This window comes from Dermacentor variabilis, chromosome 2 (genome assembly GCF_050947875.1).
Source record: "Dermacentor variabilis isolate Ectoservices chromosome 2, ASM5094787v1, whole genome shotgun sequence".
Classification (NCBI taxonomy): Eukaryota; Metazoa; Arthropoda; class Arachnida; order Ixodida; family Ixodidae; genus Dermacentor; species Dermacentor variabilis.
The window spans coordinates 239040322-239061558 of record NC_134569.1 but is presented as its reverse complement, the minus strand read 5'-3'; the positions used below and the strand labels follow the sequence as shown (position 1 = coordinate 239061558).

The window sequence follows — 21237 nt, the reverse complement described above, 5'->3', positions numbered from 1 at the left end:
TGTTATGCATGCAATGCAGCTTCCGGAAGCTTTCGGAAGGATTTTCTCCGAAAGCTCAGAATTAAGCACTCTTGCTCATCAAGCTATCAACCCCAATGTAACGGACAGGTAGAACGTTTCAACAGGGGCTGGAAAGACTATGTTCAACTTGCAGTCATGGAACAGCGACCTATTGAGACAGCAGTACTGGAATACCTTGCTGTTTATCACAGTACACCATATGCAACAATGGTGGTGCCACCAGCTGTACTTTTACATGGACCTGCTCCACACGCTGGACGAAGTGGAATTTCCAAGCCCAGCCTTTTTACAGTGAACCTGCTTGTGCTTAGGATTCCGGGATTTTTTTTGCGCCCATCACGTCGACAGAAAACCCAGATGGACCGATACTGGCGGCAGTGCAGGGCCAGGAGCAATGGCTTGTACGCCCATAATGGCACGTTCACACTGGGGAATGCGGCGTCTACAGCGAACGGAATTCTCCTGCCGCTGAAATTCACATTGTACACACTGCTTGCCCACCGTGCCGTCGGAACGCGATACAGAGCCATCTGCCATGTAGGAAGCTCACCTCCAAACAAGCGCGGGATATCCCGGATGTTCCCGCAACACGAAACTAGAGGGTACTGGACCCATTCCGAATGGGGAGTGGGTCCAGCAAACAGTTTAGCAAGCGCCGAGGGCGTTGCAAAAAATGCTGAAATTGAGGCGGCGCTGCCGTCGCCTTCTTCTGAAGCTTCGCCTGTTTCAGCAGCGCCTATTGGCTGAGGCGAGCTCACAGGCTGAGTGGCTGCTCGATGCACCATCGTTGTCGTGTCGTTAGCATTGTTTCCGTCGCTCTTTCATTTTATTCACTGCAGGTTGGTGGGGAAGAAAATCACTGTTTCTACCACCGAGTATCAGAACTAGATGCAGCAGAGTGAAACGCCTGTCAAAGCTCCATGCAGCTGCGGTAGGGTCTCCAATGCAACTGTGTTTGACCGGCGTGTGGAGCAGCTGTTTCAGGTGAAGGCGACAGTGGCACCACTAATTTTTAAATAAAAAGAATCCTCAGCAGAGAGCCCGTCGTGCACCCATTCCCCCTTTCTAGTACACCTTATAGAAACTGCGCAGTTATCTCTGCTCAGGTAGAGTTCGCATGTTTTTATTTTGGCCGCTTCATCACGGCTAGCAACGATGATAATAAACCCTGAGCAAGAAGAGGCAGCATTGCTAGGCCTGCTGGCAAACACCTATCTGATGCTGCGTGACGCGCAGAAGCATTCGCCGAAGACATGACGCCACCGGTGTTGGTGGGTTTGTCCTGCTTTGCAAGAGCGCGCATAGCTTGGTCAAGCCACTTTGTCAGGTCGCTTAATCCTTGTGCTTCGCGTGGTACTCATCGAAAAGGACGGGGCGGTTATGCACCAATTCGATGAGCATTTCCGATGTCTCAACAAGTTCTAAGACTGCGATATGACGAGCGAGTCAGGCTTGGCCGGCATCTTTTGAATTGCTGAAATGCGCTCCAATTGGTCCGCGGTGAGGGAATCAGGCAGCAGCTGCTGCGAAAATCGGTCTGGGAGCAATCAGCACAGAAGGGGCGATTCCAGCGGATCTCACCACCGCCAAACTGGGTCCCGCGCCGCTCCAGACACCAAATGTTTCAGTGTGAACGTGCCATAAGGCAGAGGCATGAGGCGCACATACGGCACAGCTTTTGTTTCAATATGAAATGCACAAATAAAAAAAAAAGCTGTCAAACCACATGGTTGATGACGACGTGCGCGCACTTTCACATTGATCAATGTAGGTTGCAGCCAATCGCTCGCTGGTGGTTGTTGTCGGAGACTTTAACATAGACATCTTAAAATGGGAAACAAAGCAGTGGTTCACCCACTTCATGAAAAAGTCTGGCCTCGGTTACTCCAACGATTCAAGTCAACCAATTACCATACATGGGTCATGCATCGATCTAACTTTGGCGACAAACATTTTCCAAATAGGAACGGAAAAAATCAGTGTGTGTCACAATAACCACAAAGCCATTACAGCAGTCCCATTTCAATGTATAATAAATAAAGTAAGGGTTTTATAAACAGCACTGAAACATGTGTTTGTGTCATATATCACATTGAAGAGCAATGTGCATAATGGGTGCACATCATGGGATCAGTGTTTGACCAGTTGTTCTACATTAGGTGCAACATATTTACAGCTTCGCTGACCAACTACCTTCACAGAAGTGGACTGCTGGTGATTTTTTTTTAAAAGCCTGCACCAAAAATTGCCCAATTACAAAAACGGGTGAGACATAAGTAGACGACGAGCAAAGAGTATACAGATCGAAAAAGAGGGGCAATGATTTTGACGTTCTGTATGGGCGATTTCGTGAGAGTAAAAAAACTCGCGTTTCCAGGAAGGGCGACAGTGCACCCCTCAAGATAGCGGGCAAGAAGTGAAGTAATGCTTTCATGCTGGAAGACAACAGCACATGAAATGCTGCAAGAGTGTCTAGAGTGCCTTACAAAGGTCTTCAGGGAGGCTCAACGCTGGCATCAACAGTTCCTGTGGCTGGCAATTCGTATGCCAGCGTTGCCATTGTTCCCAAGCCTCCGGACACTCCAGACGAGCACGCGGACCTTTCCGACAACACAGAAGAGCTGGCAAATCAAGCAGCGAATGAGCAAACAGGGGAGCAGCATCAAGTAGACACTCCTTCAGTACACCAGAACATTACAGCCCAGCCAGGGCTTAGAACAACTCAAGTTCACTGACCTCCGGCAAGGCTGAATGATTTTGTCACCACTTAGACTGTCTTTATCAAGTGTTCTAGTTTGATTTTTTTTAAGGGGAGCAGTATGTTCTGTCCAGCAGTTGTTTCTTGTTCTTGTTCTTGGTTTTGGGTTTGGTTTACATGGTCATCTGTTACGTCACAATTCACGTGTATATAGCGTCATAGTTTGAAATAAAAGTGGGGTTCTGCCAAGAATGCACAGACACTACCGGAGAAGTTGTTTTACTGAATTGACATGCCCGAGTTGGCTCGGCATGCAGTGGCCATATCTGATAGACGATACCAAAGCCACCATGACAAAACAAGCTCCTCGTTCAAAATGCCTGCCTCGCTCTCAATAGGACTGCAGCAACACTGTACCTCACTTCCAACGTGCAAGCCAAGTTCTACTTTTTGGCCCTATGTTGCCTGTTGGGCCAAAAGAGAGCTGGTACAAAAAATTAAATACAACCAGAAGGATACAGATGTATGTACATCAGGCTCAGTCTCTCCAAGATGCTGAGCAACCACAACACAGCAGAAGTGCCGTTTCACCTTATACTTGGTACAAAGCAGACGACACAGAGGCACTGGATGAGTGCCTCTGTGTCTGTGTATTGTGAACATCTACTTCATACTGAATTTTACACAAAGGTGCCTAAACAAGACTAACTAAAATCTCTACTCTGAAGTGCTGGCCAAGATACACTGTCTAAGCCCACAATGTGGGAGGCCATAAAATAGAACACGACAGCATCCCGGGAAGCTGTCCCTGCTGCAGTGAGCCCTCACCAGGCCTGGAAGTAGAGGGATGACAGGTTGCACTCCCTGCCCGGGCCATGGACAAAGTGCTCCAGCAGACCTTCCTTCTCTCGTGACAGCTCCTCCTGAGAACAGAATTGAGACAGCCAGCTGCACACCCTTGCCATCCACAGACAGCATATCCTAGCCAAATCCATGCATTTAAGTAGACACATACTGACTACATGTAACACGATGGCAGACTCGTGTGACATATTTGTCACTTCTTTAACTAAACATGCAGCACACAAGAGCGACAGTGAGCTTAAATACTGCCCGTTTGGAATTGTACTTTCCAAATGATTTAATGGAGGGATCCTTAAATTGGAACAAAAGCCAACTTCAAACGAGGCTGTATCAGCTTCAAAGTGCCACCAGTTTCCTGCTCCTGAACACAACCCTCGATTGTACAAGTTTCCTTTTTATTGCGATAGCAGTCATGCGGACACTCCAGGCAAATTTCTGCTGCAGTCATCAGCATCACTGTGTGGTCCCGCATAAAGTCCAAGTGTGATAAGATTGCAGCTGTGCGCCGTATGCTGTAGGTGCAAGGAAAAGCATGCAGGGTTGAGCTGAGAAGGATTGCGGCTGCTACTCTCACTAGTGCAAAGGATGGGGGCAGCAGGATGCACCCTGTCTACTCGCAGATGTCTCCTTTTTTTCACTCCTGCCGTGACTGTGCATGGCACAGCTGAGCGTGACCACGTGTGCCCCACCTTGGACACAATCTGCAATGTGCGCACAAATTAAGGGACCCAAAGTGACCAATGGCTTGGTGTGCGCTGTGCTCTCGTGTGTCTAGTTCACATTAAAGCGAGGGGCACCACAAAGGTGAATTCACTCACCGCAACTGCCACTCTTCGTCATGACAGCGTTGTTAAAGCACGTGCTCGCAGTCATTAAGCGAGGTCTGTTCATGTTTACGTGTACGCACGTGACCCCCTTGTTGTTAGTTTATTTAGTAAACTATAGTTCACTGCAATTTATATGGTCAACAAGGCTATGAACCTTGCTTTGTGTACTAGTTGTCTAACACTTTGCTCTTGCTATCAATGTTTCAGCTTCCGAGCAAAACTGTGCCTTTCGCCGAGGCACAGCGGACACTGCCTCAGAGCAATGTGGACCTTATGACATCTTACAGGTGTCAGCTGCTGTGGATGCATGACGACGATGGCCATGAGCTGTCCGGCAGAGTTGGAACGCACAACCAGGTGCTTCCAGTAGCCCTGGAAGTTGGTCTCATAGCAGCCGGGCAGCGGGGAGCGCTGAATGTACTCCTGAAATGACTGCACGCCCAGTGCACAATAGTGGTGCTAGTAAGTACCACAAATTGAAAACATTCTGTGAAAGCCACTGGATGTTAATGTCTGAATGGAAGAAACAGAGCCAAAGAAAATTATGCGCAATTTTCGCAGCAAAGGAACAGTACTTAAGTAAAGAACCACAAGTACACAACTTATCAAAAATCTTTCTGATCAGTTTGTAAACAATTGTTTCTCCTACAGAATTGCATCATTCTTGAAAATTTGCATTGGTGCCATTAATCCAGAACATTACCAAAAATAAGTGTTGGCACACCAGATTGTCCACATAATATGGATACATATTACTAATTCTAAATATACAATATGCCTGTCTGGCGCTTATCTGAAAGCACTGCATGTTGTGGCCCGAGATTGTGACTAGTGGGAACTCACCTGTTGGTCTCTTCAAAATTGTTTCGGATGCACAAAACTTATTTTGATTATTTTACATTTTTGCGCAGAACTGCACAAGTCACTCGAAATGCGGAATGGCCTTCGATATCCTTATCACATTTTTAACCCTAAAGGCCCACATTGCCTAGATGCGTGAGATTGCGGTGCATCTCACACGTGACGAAGTGCTCATTACACGATTTCAGGGATCACTAAATCAGTGAAATAGCATGCCCAACGCAAAACCCAAATGCAGTTTACATCCCACGCATGCGCAGCAGCTTCGACGCTATTTTTTTGGGGCCCCAAACGTTTGGGGCCCTTATTCTAAAACTCTCTAATGTCAGATATAACAAAGGTACTGTATTTATTCAAATATAGGTCAACCTCTTTTTTTTTTTTTCGAATGTTATCCAAAATGAGCTATCAACATATGTTTGTGAGCAAAGAATCTCGACCTATATTCGTGAACAAAGCTAGCAAAAGTGCCGAGCTAATGGAGTTCATCTGTCACGCCTGCAGTACAACCAGTTTGGAAATTATCCGGACCAAAAACAACGTTGTTTAGGGTGCCGAGAATGCCCGTGAAGCATCCAACGAGGACAACTTCTCTGAAACTTCTGAAAAGATGCAGTCGATTAGCAAGATTTATTAAAACTTCTTTCTGGGCGAGTTGGTGCACACTTGACTTAAAAATTGTAACAGCGCAAAGGACGAGACACAAGCACTTGTGTCTCATCCTTTTTACTTTGTGGATGCATGTGCTTGCGCAGTTACAATTTTTAAGTCTAGCAAGATTTAGTAGCCCAGTGTACAGTAAATAAAGGTACCGTATTTATTCAAATCTGGACTGATAGTTTTTTTATTCATATAATCATATACGAAACTCTAGTGTCGGCTTAGATTCGAGGATTTTAAGAAATGCACCCATTTTTAATTGAAGTTGATAAATACAACACATAGCAAGTGCCATCTAGAAATGTCAGTATCGCAGCCATTATTAGCCCCACCAGTAGTCAACTGAAGTAAACGAGCGACGTCGCGATTTTACCCTGTGCTGTACACTGTTAAAAAAAATTACACCCTTAGTGCTTATTTTGTCCCACAACAATAATTGTCATCTGCCTTGACCACATTTCCTTTCTTTAACGCTGCGAGCCCGGTAGTTCCTAGTCACAAACGGCTTGCGCGTTTATCAGTGTGACACAGCATTGTCGACCAGAAAGTAGTAAGCGCCAAGTTTTCAAGAAAGGAAACGCAAGTAAGGCAGATGACGATTATTGTTACGGGACAAATATGCACCCCAAAGGGTGTAACCATTTTAGAGTGTATCCATGGAGGAAGGAAAAATATATTTTTCCTTCCTCCATTTATCGGCATGTAGCGTGGCATTATCGTAATGGCATCAAACAGACGATGCCACTACAGTGCCGCTTTCAAACAAAAAGTTGTGCTAGCCGCAGAGGCATCGTCAAACAGTTACACCAGGCGGGACTTCGGCATTGACGAGAAAAACATCCATCGTCGGAGAGGGCAAGGGGAGACACTTTCTGCATGTGCCGCAATGAGGAGATGACAGCCATAAGGAAGATAGCAGCGAGGTTAGCAGTGATGATGACATGGAATAAGCTCGGCATATTCACATTCAATAAATGCTGTTTTCATTTTGTGAACGCTGTCCTCGCTTTTTTTTTTTTTTTTCCAGTTTCCATTTTTTCTGGCTTCGGACTTTCGGGGGTCAACTTATCAGAATCGGGGCCAGCCTAGATTCGAGTAAATACAGTACGTCATGTTCAAAGTTATTTGTTTTTCTAAAGAGATATGGGTCCACCTATATTTGAATTATATTTTCTTTATTTCTTGCCGAGTTCTATGTTAGGAGTTGACCAACATTCGTGTTCAACCTACATTCAACTAAATAAGTTATTTTGATTTTTGAATGCTACATTGTTATAACAAGTTTCCACTGTAATTATGTCACACCTGCGGTACCACCCGTGATGTACTGACGACGGCCAGCACATATAAATCATCTTGAAAGGCCCTCGTTTGAAAGATGACAAAGCTGACCTTGGGCATTCCATTTAGTGCCAGCACCAAGATCCCTGACATGGGCTGCCATAACAGAGTGACTCAAATAATTAGTATTCATGAGGGTCATCAAGGTCTCTCTACCTGAAGCCCACATCTCAAGGCAGACACAATCACCATCCTATCAGTGGCCAACCAGCAGCTACTTCTATCTGGACAGAGATACAGTGCGAGCTGCTCACCAATGCCACGCCACATTCATCTACCAACTACAGTCGAATCTTGAAGGGGCCCGAAGATGTTTTCAAATTAAAGGAAGCTCAACGAGTGGAAAACTCGCTTGCAGCGCTGCAGTAGGCGGTGCATGTACACTGAGCCAACGCACGAGTGACGAGGTCCAGAAGTGTGGCGTCACGTCAGCAGGTGACACTTCTATGCAAAACTTTCACTGCTGTGAAGCCACACATCAAGGCAAAAGTTGCATATACTAACCCACACTCCGACTGTACTGAAAATTTTTTTTCTAATTTTTGGGGCACATTATATGCGCCAAAATACAGATCCCTTGCAAAGGGAAATTTTGGAGCAGCAGCCGGCAGGCGGCTGCACTGCTGGGTCGGAGGCACCATCACGGGAGCTCGCGCAACTGAGAGTATGGTCGGTGACACAGTATGTTACGAGTTAACTGTCAGATATGCGTTCAAATTGCTGAGCATTTTCGTACATTGAAATACAGATATTTTGACAGCTAGGACGGCAGCATCAGTTCGAATAACCCAGAAGTTCAGGTTCAGCCAATTCAATTTAACAAGATTCCACTGTACTCTATATCTTGGGCAATCCCTGCAGAGTCTGAATATTTCGTTGGCTACTGTATGTCACCGTATATTAGTGTGCATACTTAATTTCTTTTTCTTGGGTACCCCAACTGCACTCTTACCTTATAACTGTGGCTGCCTTATACCCAAATAAACAAAGTAGCCCCCTCAACTATATATGCAAAGCTGCCACTGTTTCTGGAGAACATGGAAGCATGCAGAGATAACATCTCAGATGCTCTTTAGCATATTAGTCACAGTAGTTTGAATCACTACCATTTCTTTGAGGCACTTCCCATTCAGTGCGTATCTCACATAGGAAAAGAAACCACATGGATACAGATCTGCTAAATATGGGGAATGTAGTAGAGCAGAAATATGGCGCTTGGCTAGCCATACAGCAGTTTGCGGCATCACTTCGTTGTGAAACAAGAACCACTCAACAATCGATGACAGATCAGGGCAGCACCACCGAACTACGTGTCACAACACTGACATTGTCCGAACTTCCTGCCCTCTGTCCTGCAGTACTACAGGTACAGCAACAGTTACCAAATCATGGGGTGATATTCTGTGGCTCAAAGGCAGCCCTGATCAACTCTGCGCCACAGCTCACTTGAACAATTGGTAGCAGTGATACAATTGCACCACCATCAAGCACTGGACAAAGGCCACGACATTGATGATAATGAATATAGTGTTTTGTGGCGCAAGGGCCGAGTATGACCAAAGAGCGCCAGGCCAGTGGTAATGAGTTCAAAGTGAAGCGATAAATTACGAGCAATGAATGTGACAGGGCTGTAAAGCGGCTTAAAAGCTACATGTAATAAATTATGGCGATGACTATGAAGCATGACAAGCCCAACAAAGATACATTGCAAAAGAATTACAATATACTAAAATTTGTCACAGGCAAAAAAAAACTTACAAAAAGCACTACTGCCTTAACAGAGCCCTTGAATCGCAAGGACCTAAAGGCGTGTGCTATGCAAGGACTACTATCACAGCGACATCCTCTGGAGAGAGGATGAGCCACGAAACTACTGGGCTATTAACATGCGAGACCACATCGTTCAGGAAACCTAGGACAGCTTTGGTGGTAAAAAGTGGTTCTTTACCAAGAAACATAGCGAGATTGGAGAGGGACACCATAGTGATATGCTAGAGGAAAATGTTTCCTCCTCCCTATTTCGGCTTCCCGACACTCCACGAAGACGTGAAGGATGTTGAGCCTCTCACATCTACCACAAGTTGGAGGTTCATTGCCAGTCAACAGAAAATTGTGAGTACCGTATGTGTGTTCCATTCTGAGATGGCAGAATTTTTGTAAGCAAGGACCGAGAACCTAACTTTGGCTTAATCAAGTGGAGCTTATTATTTGTTTCAATGTCCCACAAGCATTGCCAGTGGCTTCATAGTTTCGTTCACACAAAATGCTCAAGATCTGTGGCAGGATTAGCAGCAGCAGGATCAATAGCTTGCGATGTAATTGATGTGGCCATTTGGTCTGCCAGCACACTACCCTCGATGCATCTATGGCCAGGAACTCAGCATATTGTCACATGTCTATGAGATTAATAAATATGGCACAAGTATGAGTAAAGCTCCATAAAAACAGGATTTTTGTCTTTTCTTAAAAACATTAGTGTTTTTACAACACTTAACGAGTTCGTGAATATTATTGCTTTCTCTAGTTTTAATTTCTTTATGTGTTTAATTGCAGACAGTACTCCATAGGCTTCCACAGTAAAGATACTTGTATGAGGGTTCAATACACTTGATTCACAGAAAGAGGGACCGACAGCCGCGAAAGACATGCCAGCATGCGAGGCTACAACATTGTATTTCAGTGGCTGCCTGGGCACTGCAACATTACTGCGGCAATGGAAGTGCCAACAAAGCTGCCCGTGGGGCACAAGGTGAATGTGAAAGAACCTCGATACCACTGTCAAGAACGGATGCAGCGCAGCACCTCAGCAGTCTTGCCCATATTCATGGAACACACCGGAGTTCACCAACCAGTGCCTATATGCCATGGACCTGCATATGAGATTACAACTCTTACCTGGTTATAACCGACAGGAAGAAAAGTCACTGTGCAGCCTGCGAGTAGGAGTTTCTTTCGCAAATGCCCACTCATTCCAAACTGGAATAGCGGAGAGTCCCAATTGCAGCACGTGTGGTGTTGAAGAAACAACCAAACATCTCCTGTGTGACTGCACCACATACGAAGATGAGAGGAGTGCCCTTCGGACAGCTTTGGGGCATTTAGATGGCAGGCCCCTCACAGAGGAGAAGATCTTGGGCCCGTGGCCTCATGCATATGTTATGTGCAAGGCCACAAAGACGCTGGTGTGTTTCTTGAAACGCACTAGCCTGTATGAGTGCCTGTGAGTAACTCAGCGACGAAAGCTTGTGAGTAACTCAGCCAAACTGTGAACTTCTTTCTTCCTTTTCCTCTTTCAATCCCCTTTCCCCCTTCCTCAGTGCAGGGTAGCCTACCGCGCTCAGCCTGGTTAACCTCCCTGCCTTTCCCTTATGATTTTTTTCTCTCTCTCTCCCTCTCAGTTTACTGTTTGACCTTCAGACTGATGTTCATAGTGCACCAAGCTCCTACATGAGCAAACTGTCAATTTAACACTGTCTTTGTTTACAGTGGCTGTCATTTCACTTGCCTAGAGGGAAGTGAATCATGACTTCACTGTTCAGTGCTTGTTGTTTCGTTTCAGGATCACACTGGAAGTGCCAACTTTCTCATCCGGCAGTGATGATTAGCACAAATATGGGATTGCTTCTGGCCCTTTCCAATAGTTCAGCAGCAACTATTTGTCTGCTTTCTATTTGCCTAATCATGTGTGAGGGATGATTCTGCACTCAGTGTACATTTCCCTAAACCATTGTGTAAGATCTGGTGACACACATTTCCGTTCAATGTCAGATCTTCTGATATCATGTGCACAGTAACCTAGTGATTTTCAAGCAGTAACTGCCTCACATGTTCCAAATTTGCAGCAGTATGCGACACTCACAGGTGGCCAGCTCTGTTATTGTCTTGCATTGAATCCCTGCCCTCTCGCAAACCTTTGGAGTCATTTAAATACACAGCTTTCTCATAATCAATGAAAGCTATATATAAGGGTTGGTTATATTCCTCACATTTCTTTATCACCTGATTGATAGTGTGAATATGGTCTATTGTTGAGCAGCCTTTATGAAATCCTGCCTGGTCCTTTGGTTAACAGAAGTATACGGTGTTTCTGATTTTGTTCCTGATGAAGAATGGGCTGGGGTCCATTTGGCAGGCATTCTCAGATCATGACCAGCAGGTTGCCATTATCCCTCAAGAGAAAAGTGTATAACAGCTGTGTCTTACCAGTACTCATGTACGGGGCAGAAACCTGGAGGCTTAAGAAAAGGGTTCTACTTAAATTGAGGACAACGCAACGAGCTATGGAAAGAAGAATGATGGGTGTAATGTTAAGGGATAAGAAAAGAGCAGATTGGGTGAGGGAACAAACATGAGTTAATGACATCTTACTTGAAATCAAGAAAAAGAAATGGGCATGGGCAGGAAATGTAATGAGGAGGGAAGATAACCAATGGTCATTAAGGGTTACGGACTGGATTCCAAGGGAAGGGAAGCACAACAGGGGGCGGCAGAAAGCTAGGTGGGCGGATGAGATTAAGAAGTTTGCAGGGACAACATGGCCACAATTAGCACATGACCGGGGTAGTTGGAGAAGTATGGGAGAGGCCTTTGCCCTGCAGTGGGCGTAACCAGGCTGATGATAATGATGATGAAATACACAGCTTCTCGGAAATGTTTCTTGACAATATGCTTGCTGAATCATGATCTGTGTCTCAATAGGGTTTTTCTCTAGCCTTAGGATCGCCGCTAGGGAGCCGTACCAGGCAAACGCGTTTCACATGGGCTCCTGCTTCTTCTACTACTTTCGGCAATTTTTCCCAGCCAGTGGCATACAGCCACGACACCAAAGGCACGGAGTAAGACATATAGGAGGTGAAACTCCCGTCAGCGCGAGTGAGCGCGGGCGACCAGATAAGGTCACAATTGTCGTATGTGCCGACGGGGCCATATACAGTGGCGGCTCCATGCGGCGCGTCGTAGAGGCCACAGCGAAAAAAAAAAAAAATGCAGCGCCCGGGCAGACGGCTTCGGTCACTCCGGCGCGCTCTCAACGGCGGTAATTTCTTTCCAGGCCACCAGCACGATAACGGCTCCGCGGGCTTGTGACCTTTTCTGGTCGCAGCAAACAGCGGAGTTTCCACTCCTAAATATTTCTTGCTCCGTGACCAAAGGTGAGTGAAGGTGCCCCGCCCATTCCGATACCACTTTTGGACCGATACCAGCCAGAACAGGCCATTTATGGGCCACTCCCCACCTGCACTGGCGAATGCCCGACTACACCTAACGCTCCGACACTAGGCAGGGGCTTTCGGGCCCGCACGCTTTCCCGACACCATGGAATACACCGTTGTAGGCAAAGACGCACCTCCAGGCCAGCTGAGTGACCAAAATTGGGAATTGGTAACCAGGCTTCATGACAGATACCGACCATACGCTTCCGCCAGACCCGCTAACCACAATGCCACAGCCATGCCTCAACAACGCAAGAGCCGCGTCCCTGAAGCCAAATCACCGCCCACGCAAAAGCAGCTTGCGCCGCGCATCTGCGCCGTAAACAACTGCCTCTCCCCACCTCCCCATCAATGAACATAAGGTCATCGTGCGGCCACGTGAAGGTCTCTCACTCCGTACAATAAGCTCACCACTTCTCCTTACTGTAGTATGTTGCGTCCTCGACCTCCCACTCCAAGATGCCCCCGCCAAAGACCGCATCCGTATTAACCCCACCTACAATACTTTCACTATCAGCACCCCAGACAAGTCCAGGGCACTCGTCTACGTTACCTTGAAATCTCTCCAATTATAGACGACCAAATATATGCCACGGCCACCTACATTCCACCGTCAGACGTATCTGTACGGGGGATCATCTACAATGCCTACTGGAATGAGGCTCCGTCAGAAATCCTCGACGGCTTCCTCCGATACAATCCAGAGGTTCCTTTAGTAGCCGCTAGCCGCCTGGGAAAGACCACCTCCATTGTAATCACCTTTTCAGGGACCAAGGTACCCAGGTCGATCTGTTTCCGAACGGGTCTCTTCGTCTGCCACCCCTTCTATAGCAACGTGGAGTCGTGCTTCAACTACCGGAAAACTAGCCACTATACTGATGTTTGCCCCAAGCCTGTGACCCACCTCTGTCACCGATGTGGTGAAAATCACTCACCCACTCAGGAACCCATGTGCACATTAAATTGCATCATCTGCAATGGCTCCCACCTCACTGGGGGAAAGAACTGCAAACACCGCTTTATATAGCCACACCCCAAACAGGCCAACACATCTTCAACCAAAGGCGAAGTACATGGCCACCAATCCCGCACCCACCAGAAATACCATCTCTGAGGACTTTCCCAAACACTAGGTCACAGCCGTGGGAGATTCCACAGTCGATCTACCTCTTTCCCTCCCCTGGACATCAGCCAGCACTCCATCACCACTAAAGGGCACAATCGCAGCAGCAGCTGCTCTGAGAAGCAGGTGAGTTGGGTGGCCATGGCCTCCCGCAACCATGCTCGAGATGAGGAGCTGCTCAACAGAATATTGGCCTTAGAAAAGCTAGTCACCTCGCTCCATCAGGAAAACGTCTTACTTAAACAAGCTCGCATACCACAATTAATCACTGCTCATTCATCACCCCAATCCCCAAAAACTCAACTAACCACATCACTACAATTTCAACCACCCCCATCACCACAACCTCAGCTACCTTCTTCTAAGACTATGGAGCTCGACTCTACTCCACCTCCCAACACCATGGCTCCCCTAGGGCAAAAACACTCCGCAGATCCTATGCCTGAAGAAAATCTGGGGCCAAAATGTTCAGCGGATCCTACCCCGAAGGAAGAGCCTCACTATAAAACCAAACTCTGCACCATGCGTAAGGTAAACGTCAAACTGATTGCCCTAGAAATGCACATGTTTGCAACATTTGACTCTAGACTAGCCGCGTTCGAAGTAAAGCTCACTCAAATCTATACGGGATTCTCTCGCAGCTGTCAAAGCCCATCTCTCACCCCCTCCCTTATTGCAACCTTAACCACCCACACCCATACTCCAACATGGCGCCCCACCAGCAAATTAGAGAATAGCAATGGAATTGCAGGGGGTACCACAATAAGTGGGGCAACCTGCAGCTCCACATCCAACACATTGCCTCCCCACCAAATATAATTGCTCTCTAAGAAAATAACGGCCTGGCCAAGTTCATCATCATCAGCAGCAGCAGCAGCCTGTTTTATGTCCACTGCAGGACGAAGGCCTCTCCCTGCGATCTCCAATTACCCCTGTCCTATGCCAACCGATTCCAACTAGCGCCTGCAAATTTCCTAATTTCATCGCTCCACCTAGTCTTCTGACGTCCTCAACTGCATTTCCCTTCTCTTGTTACCTATTCTGTAACCCTAATGGTCCAACGGTTATCTAACCGGCACATTACATAACCTGCCCAGCTCCATTTTTTTCTGTTGATATCAATTAGAATATTGTCTACACCCATTTGCTCTCTGATCTAAACAGCTCTCTTTCTGTCTCTTAACATCATGCTTACGAACCTTTGTTCCATCGCTCTTTAGGTGGTCCTTAGCTTGGTCTCAAGCTTCTTGTTCAGTCTCCAAGTCTCTGCCCCATATGTCAGCACTGGTAAAATGCACTGATTGTACACCTTCCTTTTCAATGATAATGGTAAGCTTCCTATCAGGAGCTGACAATGTCTGCCACGTGTGCTCCAACCCATTTTTATCATTAGGTGAATTCCCTGCTCATGACCAAGGTTCCATGTGACTAATTGACCTAGGTAAACATACTCCTTCACAGACTCTAGAGGTTTACTGGAGATCCTGAACTTTTGTTCCTTTGGCCAGCTATTCATCATTATCTTTGTCTTCTGCATATTAATCTTCAACCCCACTCTTACACTCTCTCTGTTAAGGTCCTCAATCATTTGTTGTAATTCATCTGTATTGTAGCTGGATAGAATGATGTCATCAGCAAACCGAAGGTTGCTGAGATTTTCGCCGTCGATCCTTACTCCCAAGCCTCCCCAGTTTAATAGCTTGAATACTTCTTCCAAGCACGCAGTGAATAGCATTGGAGAGATTGCCTCCCCCTGTCTGACCCCCTTCGTTATGTATCTGTCTGACCCCCTTCTTTTAGGTATCTTCCTGCTTTTCTTGTGTAGAATTAAGGTAGCTGTAGAACCTCTGTAGATATTTTCCAAGGTATTTACGTAAGCGTTCTGTACTCCTTGATTGTGTAATGCCTCTATGACTTCTGCTACCTGTACTGAATCAAATGCCTTTTCGTAATCTATGAAAGCCATATAGAGAGAGTTACTGTACTGCGCAGATTTATCGATAACCTGACTAATGACATGGATGTGATCCATTGTAGAGTATCCCTTCCTGAAGCCAGCCTGTTCCCTTGGTTGACTAAATTCCAGTGTTGCCCTTATTCTATTAAAGATTATTTTGGTAAATATTTTATATAACACTGGGAGTAAGCTAATGGGCCTATAATTTTTCAATTCTTTAATGTTTCCCTTTTTGTGTATTAGTATAATGTCTGCATTCTTCCAGTTTTCTGGGACCCTTGCAGTCGATGAGACACTTCATAGAAAGAGCTGCCATTTTCCAAGCATTACGTCTCCTCCATCTTTGATTAAATCGACTGTTATTCCATCTTCTCCTGCCACTCTTCCTCGTTTCATGTGTTGCAAGGCCCTTCTGACCTCATCGCTAGTTACAGGAAGAGTTTTTGTATCCTGTTCATTACTGTTTGTAATCGAGGTATCCTGACTCCTGTGGGTATTGCACCAGTCAGTATGAATTCTTCCGCTTCTTTTACTATATTTTCGAAATTTCTGATGATAGTACCCTGCTTATCTTTCAGTGCATACATCCTGGCTTGTCCTATGCCAAGTTTCTTTCTCACTAATTTCAGACTGGGTCCATTATCTCATACCCCTGATATGCCAGCCCCAAGCACCGCGATCCCACCTCCAGCACTATATCACCACAATCCAGCATACTATCGATGGCTCAGGCACAGAATACACCTTGCTTCAAATCACTCCACCAAAAGAAAGGAGATCAAAATCTCTTAGTTCTCAACCTCTGGAGCTATCCCAAAGACAAAGGTACCGGCATCCCGGATCTCCTCCAAAAGCTAACCCGCCTAGTGGCCAAAGCCCAACTCCTCGTAGCTGGTGACTTTAATGCCCACCACTTTGCATGGGGTTATTGAAGGAGTAATTCCAAAGGCACTAAACTCTGGCTCACCACCCAGAACCTCGGCCTCATCATACTGAAGTACCCCCACACCACAACTTGCACAAGGAACAGTGTCACCATAGACACCTCCCCGGCCTCACCCTCGTCAAACATATACGCAACACCCACTGGTCTAACACTGGTCACACTCTCGGCAGTGACCACTACGTTCTCTCCTTAATCTTCAACAACACGCCTCACAAATGTCTCCCTCTCCATACGTAAATCACAGATTGGGATAAGTTCAGACGCCTATGCAACCAAACTGCACCCACAGAGGTTAATGACCTCGACGAGAGGGTACACACACTCAAATAAGACATTTCAGCCACTACAAAAGACACGGTAGCTGTTGATTCTAACCCCGCAACAGATACCAAACTCCTCCCCATGTGGGAAGCATGCCAGCTTTCTTAAACACTGGAAAGGTCAACGGCACAACCGCCAGCTGCATTGCAGGATCACAAAACTGGAGCACCGGATCTAAGATTATACGCTCGGTCTAGCATGAGAGCAGTGGGGACAGATCTGCGACAGCATGAACGGACAGTTAGGCTTCAAAAAGTCGTGGCATTTGTTGTGACATTTGCTTGATCCCATGCAATCAAAATCCTTCCAATGCGAAGCTTTATCACGGCTCGTTCACCAATTGCAAGGCACTGACACAGATCTGCTCGCGGATTTATGTCACCGCTATCTAAACACGTCACACACCGACCCCCTCCCCACGTACGAAAGCCTCTCTAACAAGGCCCTTGACACGGACCTCACTGACGCTGAAGCGCACTACGCACTAAATCAACTCCGCATAACTTTGGCCCCTGGCTCTAACGGGGCCTCTAACAAAGCCCTCCTAAACTTTGACATCACCTCTGTATCGGCGTTAACCGACCTTGTGAACTCCTTATGCAAAAAAGGTGAGGCGTGAAGACAGGACACAAGAGAAGTGGACAACACAAACACCGGCGTTCGTGTTGTCCACTTCTCTTCTTTTGTGTCCTGTCCACACGCCTCATCTTTTTTGCATAATGAATCCTTACCAACTAGCTCAGCTTTCTATCATTCTAAGCTTACAAACTCCTACTGGCGGGAAGATTAACACCCCCAAGCGTGGTGACATGCTCGAGTCACATTTATTCCAAAACCTGCCAAACCCCTGTCAATCGAAAATCTTCGCTCCATATCCACCACCTCCTGTACAGGCAAGTCGATGAAGCACGTTATTTTCAACCGCCTCCAAAATCCCATGGAAGACCACGACCTCCTACACCCCCCCCCCCCCTCCCCAAAGTGATTGGATTCCGTGCTCGCCTCTTCATGCTTCAACTCTTACGAGATGTTCTCGACCCCGATTATAAAATGGGCACGAAGGCCATTCTCGGACTCGAGTTGACCAAAGCCTTTGACAACATCTTGCACGAAGAGCCATCCTCACTAACCTCTCATTCATAACCCCGGTGAACGCTTGTTCGACTCCATACGCTCGTTCCTCTTCGATCGGACTGCCGAGATTATGCTATACAGTCTCAAGTCCGTTCCAATACTCCTAGGCAGCCACAGCACACCGCAAGGCTCGCGGTTCTCTCGCCATTGCTCTTTAATCTCGCCGTTATTACACTGCCCCCTAAACTGGCCGCCATTCTGGGTTTGCAGCACTCCTACGCAGATGACATCACCCTGTGGGTAACCGCTGGGCATGACAGCCAAGTAGAGGAAATACTGCAGAAGGCAGTCGACGTAATGAAGCTACACATCTCGGGGGTAGGACTTGAGTGCTCCCACCAAAAGTTCGAACTCTTGGTCATCAGGGGTTCATCGCCGGGCCTTGAAAGCCATCCTCTCCTCCGAATAACTGCAGGCTTCCTCCCTATAAAGGAGGTCTCCACTATCTGATTTCTGGGTATGCTCATCAAGAGCAACCGTAGGAACACTGAGACCCTTGCTAAACTAACAAACATCAGGGCATGAAGGAGGCTGACCTCCGCCAACTGGTGCAAGCATTCGTCCTGAGCCACTCTGCCTACACCCTACCTTATCTCTACCTTAGTCCCGCCAAGAAACTAAAGGCAGACGGTCTCATCCGCCAAGCATATAAGTCGGCGCTACATCTCCCACAGACAACCTCCACAGTGAGACTACACGCTTTAGGAATCTACAACACTCTCCCCAAACTGTGCAAGGCCCACATCATCTCCCAGTAAGATCGCCTCACCCGCAATTGATCGGGCAGGGCTATCCTCCACTGCCTTAACATAGGCCTCGAGTCCTCAGACTTGAGGCCTATTGAGGCTCAACTCCCGCCACACATTCACAACACGTTAGAAATAAAACCCCTTCCAAAGAATATGCACCCCATCCATCATAACGGTCATTGTACAGCATGAGCATGTGCCCTTCACACCAAATAAGGCCAGTACTCCAACGCCATCTATGTCGATGCAGCTGAATATCCTACCCGCGATGCGTTCGCGCTGGTAGCGGTAACTGGGAATGGCACCTCTCTCGTGGCTGCAACCATATATTCAACCTCCCCCGAAACAGCGGAAGAAGCTGTGTTCACTCTAGTGATTGCTAATGCCACTGCCAGTATGATAATCAGCGACTCAAAAGCAGCCATATGCAACTTTGCGAAGGGCCGTATATCCCCCACCACCCTCTACCTTCTTCGTCACACCGCATGTCCCCTCCGAGAGATTGAATTGATCTGGGTACCATGCCATTCCTCCAACCCGGGGAACGAGGCAGCCCACACCAGCACCCCAGGATTCGTCGGCCGGGCCGTGGACATCTCCGACCTAAGGTCTGCGAGAGACAGGCTGGTCTCGTTTCATGATATAATGTACCACTATCGCCCTAATTTGCAACTCTACCCACCCCCTCACAACACCTTAACCAAGACCCAGGAAATCATCTGGCGCCGATTAAAGACCTATTTTTTTCCCAACCCAGCAGTATACTCTCACATATATCCTAGTCAGTACGCTCCCTCCTGCATTCATTATGGCGATAGAGCCACATTAGATCACATATTTTGGAATTGTACGGAGGACCCACCTCCTCCAGAACTGGGTCAGCTCCTTACTTCTGAGCAGTGGGAGGCCGTGCTGCTCAACTCCGACCCAGCAGTACAACTCCGGGCCATCGAGCGGGCCAAAGAGGTCGCCGTGAGCCAGGGGCTCCCAGCCACCTAGTGCGACCAACAACCCTCCATCTCCCAACCTTCTGCCGATGAATAAAGTCTTCCATCCATCCATCCCTAGCCTTAATGTTAACTCTCTTCTCAGAATTTCTGTCTACCACGTCACTCATGCAACATCAACTAAACATAACAATGGGCCGAACAGTGGGTTGCTAAACAAAGCTCTGCTGCCTAGTGAGTTTGTGTGGAAGTCCTAAGGCTATGTTTACTCTGAGCCCACACAAAACTCAAACACCTATTTCTTGAGATTCAATATTGCAAAAAATGAATGTTTTATCAGTCCTAGAACTTTCCTGACAAAGGGCATACAATTGATATGTCAGAAGCCTGCACTCTCCTTAGTTTTGTGTGTATTTTTCCTGTACAGTAGACTTGCATGAACTGGATTTTTCGGCTAATTTGATCCTGGCAGAAAGTCCATGCTGGCATGCATGCTAAATGTAACAAGCAAACATTTGTGTCACAACCTGGTGCCCTTCAAATTGTGCAGGCTACACATGGGGGTCTGGTGGTCCACAGGCAAGCTTTACGAGCGCTGAATAAGTCCTGTGTTTTGAAGCAACCAAGACACGGACACAAACTATAAATGTTTGTCAGCAGATTCAAGTTAATATTTTGAGGCTGTTTTGCGATTGATTATAACAGGAAGAGAAACGATGAGGAGTGAAGGTGGAGGAGGAGAGTGTCGCTACTTTGCGAAGTTTAAGGAAGAAGCTATTCATACTTTGTTCAGCAAAATCTGAGGAACTTTCTTTTTTTCTTTTTGAAACGTTTCTTATATAGCGTAATGCTAGCGTTTTTGTTTTCTTCATTGTGTTTTTACATTGGTACCCTGGCTCTGCTGCTTGGGCAAGCAGACCTGCTGTATGATAACATAAACAAACAAATAAATAACATAACATAATAAACAAATAAATAAAAATGCATGGTGCAGCAGAATTTCTCATCACCGACAATAGAACAGTGTTTACAGTTGAGCTCACCCAAACCATTATGCAATACAACCACACAAGCCACAGAAAGACAACTGCCTACCACCCGCAGACGAATGGTCTTACTTTATGCATTTCTGTGGGCCCATACTTTCTTTCTTTCAATCCTAAAGTCAGCCTTCGTCAGATAAATAGGACTTGACCAGTGAACACGTATGCACCTGACCCCTGAGGTGGCTCCATTAGTGGCCCCTTTAGTGACAGCGTCTGTCTCAGGGGACAGTGAATGCGTTAAACACATGCCATTTCCCATTGAAAATGTCTATTTTCTACCTTCCCTTGGAAGATTTCCAAGCAATAATCGTAGGTCACAATGCCTGACTATTGTATTTAACTAATTCTAACACATGCCTTCTTCCTTTTTTTCAAGCAAATTGGACCGAAATTGCCTGCGCCGGTGCAATCGGACACAATACCAAAACCGCTTTCGCGGCGTTTTTTTTACAGCATAACACTTTTGCATCGCAGCGAAGGTGACTTTAGCAAACCGGCTACCATAGTGAATTGCATATTAGACCCTTGCCCA

At 46.7% G+C, this 21237-nt stretch overlaps 1 protein-coding gene across 1 annotated transcript in view; it reads right to left on the bottom strand.

Annotated features, from left to right (window-relative positions):
- LOC142573176 (tRNA (uracil-5-)-methyltransferase homolog B-like) overlaps positions 1 to 21237 on the bottom strand; it is a 126053-nt gene that overhangs the window by 69551 nt on the left and 35265 nt on the right. Inside the window, exons 7-8 of the mRNA XM_075682746.1 lie at positions 4696 to 4842; positions 3548 to 3642 (exon numbers count right to left, since the gene is read on the bottom strand). Of these exons, the coding sequence (XP_075538861.1) occupies positions 3548 to 3642; positions 4696 to 4842 (242 nt within the window). The remainder of the gene's footprint in view (positions 1 to 3547; positions 3643 to 4695; positions 4843 to 21237) is intronic.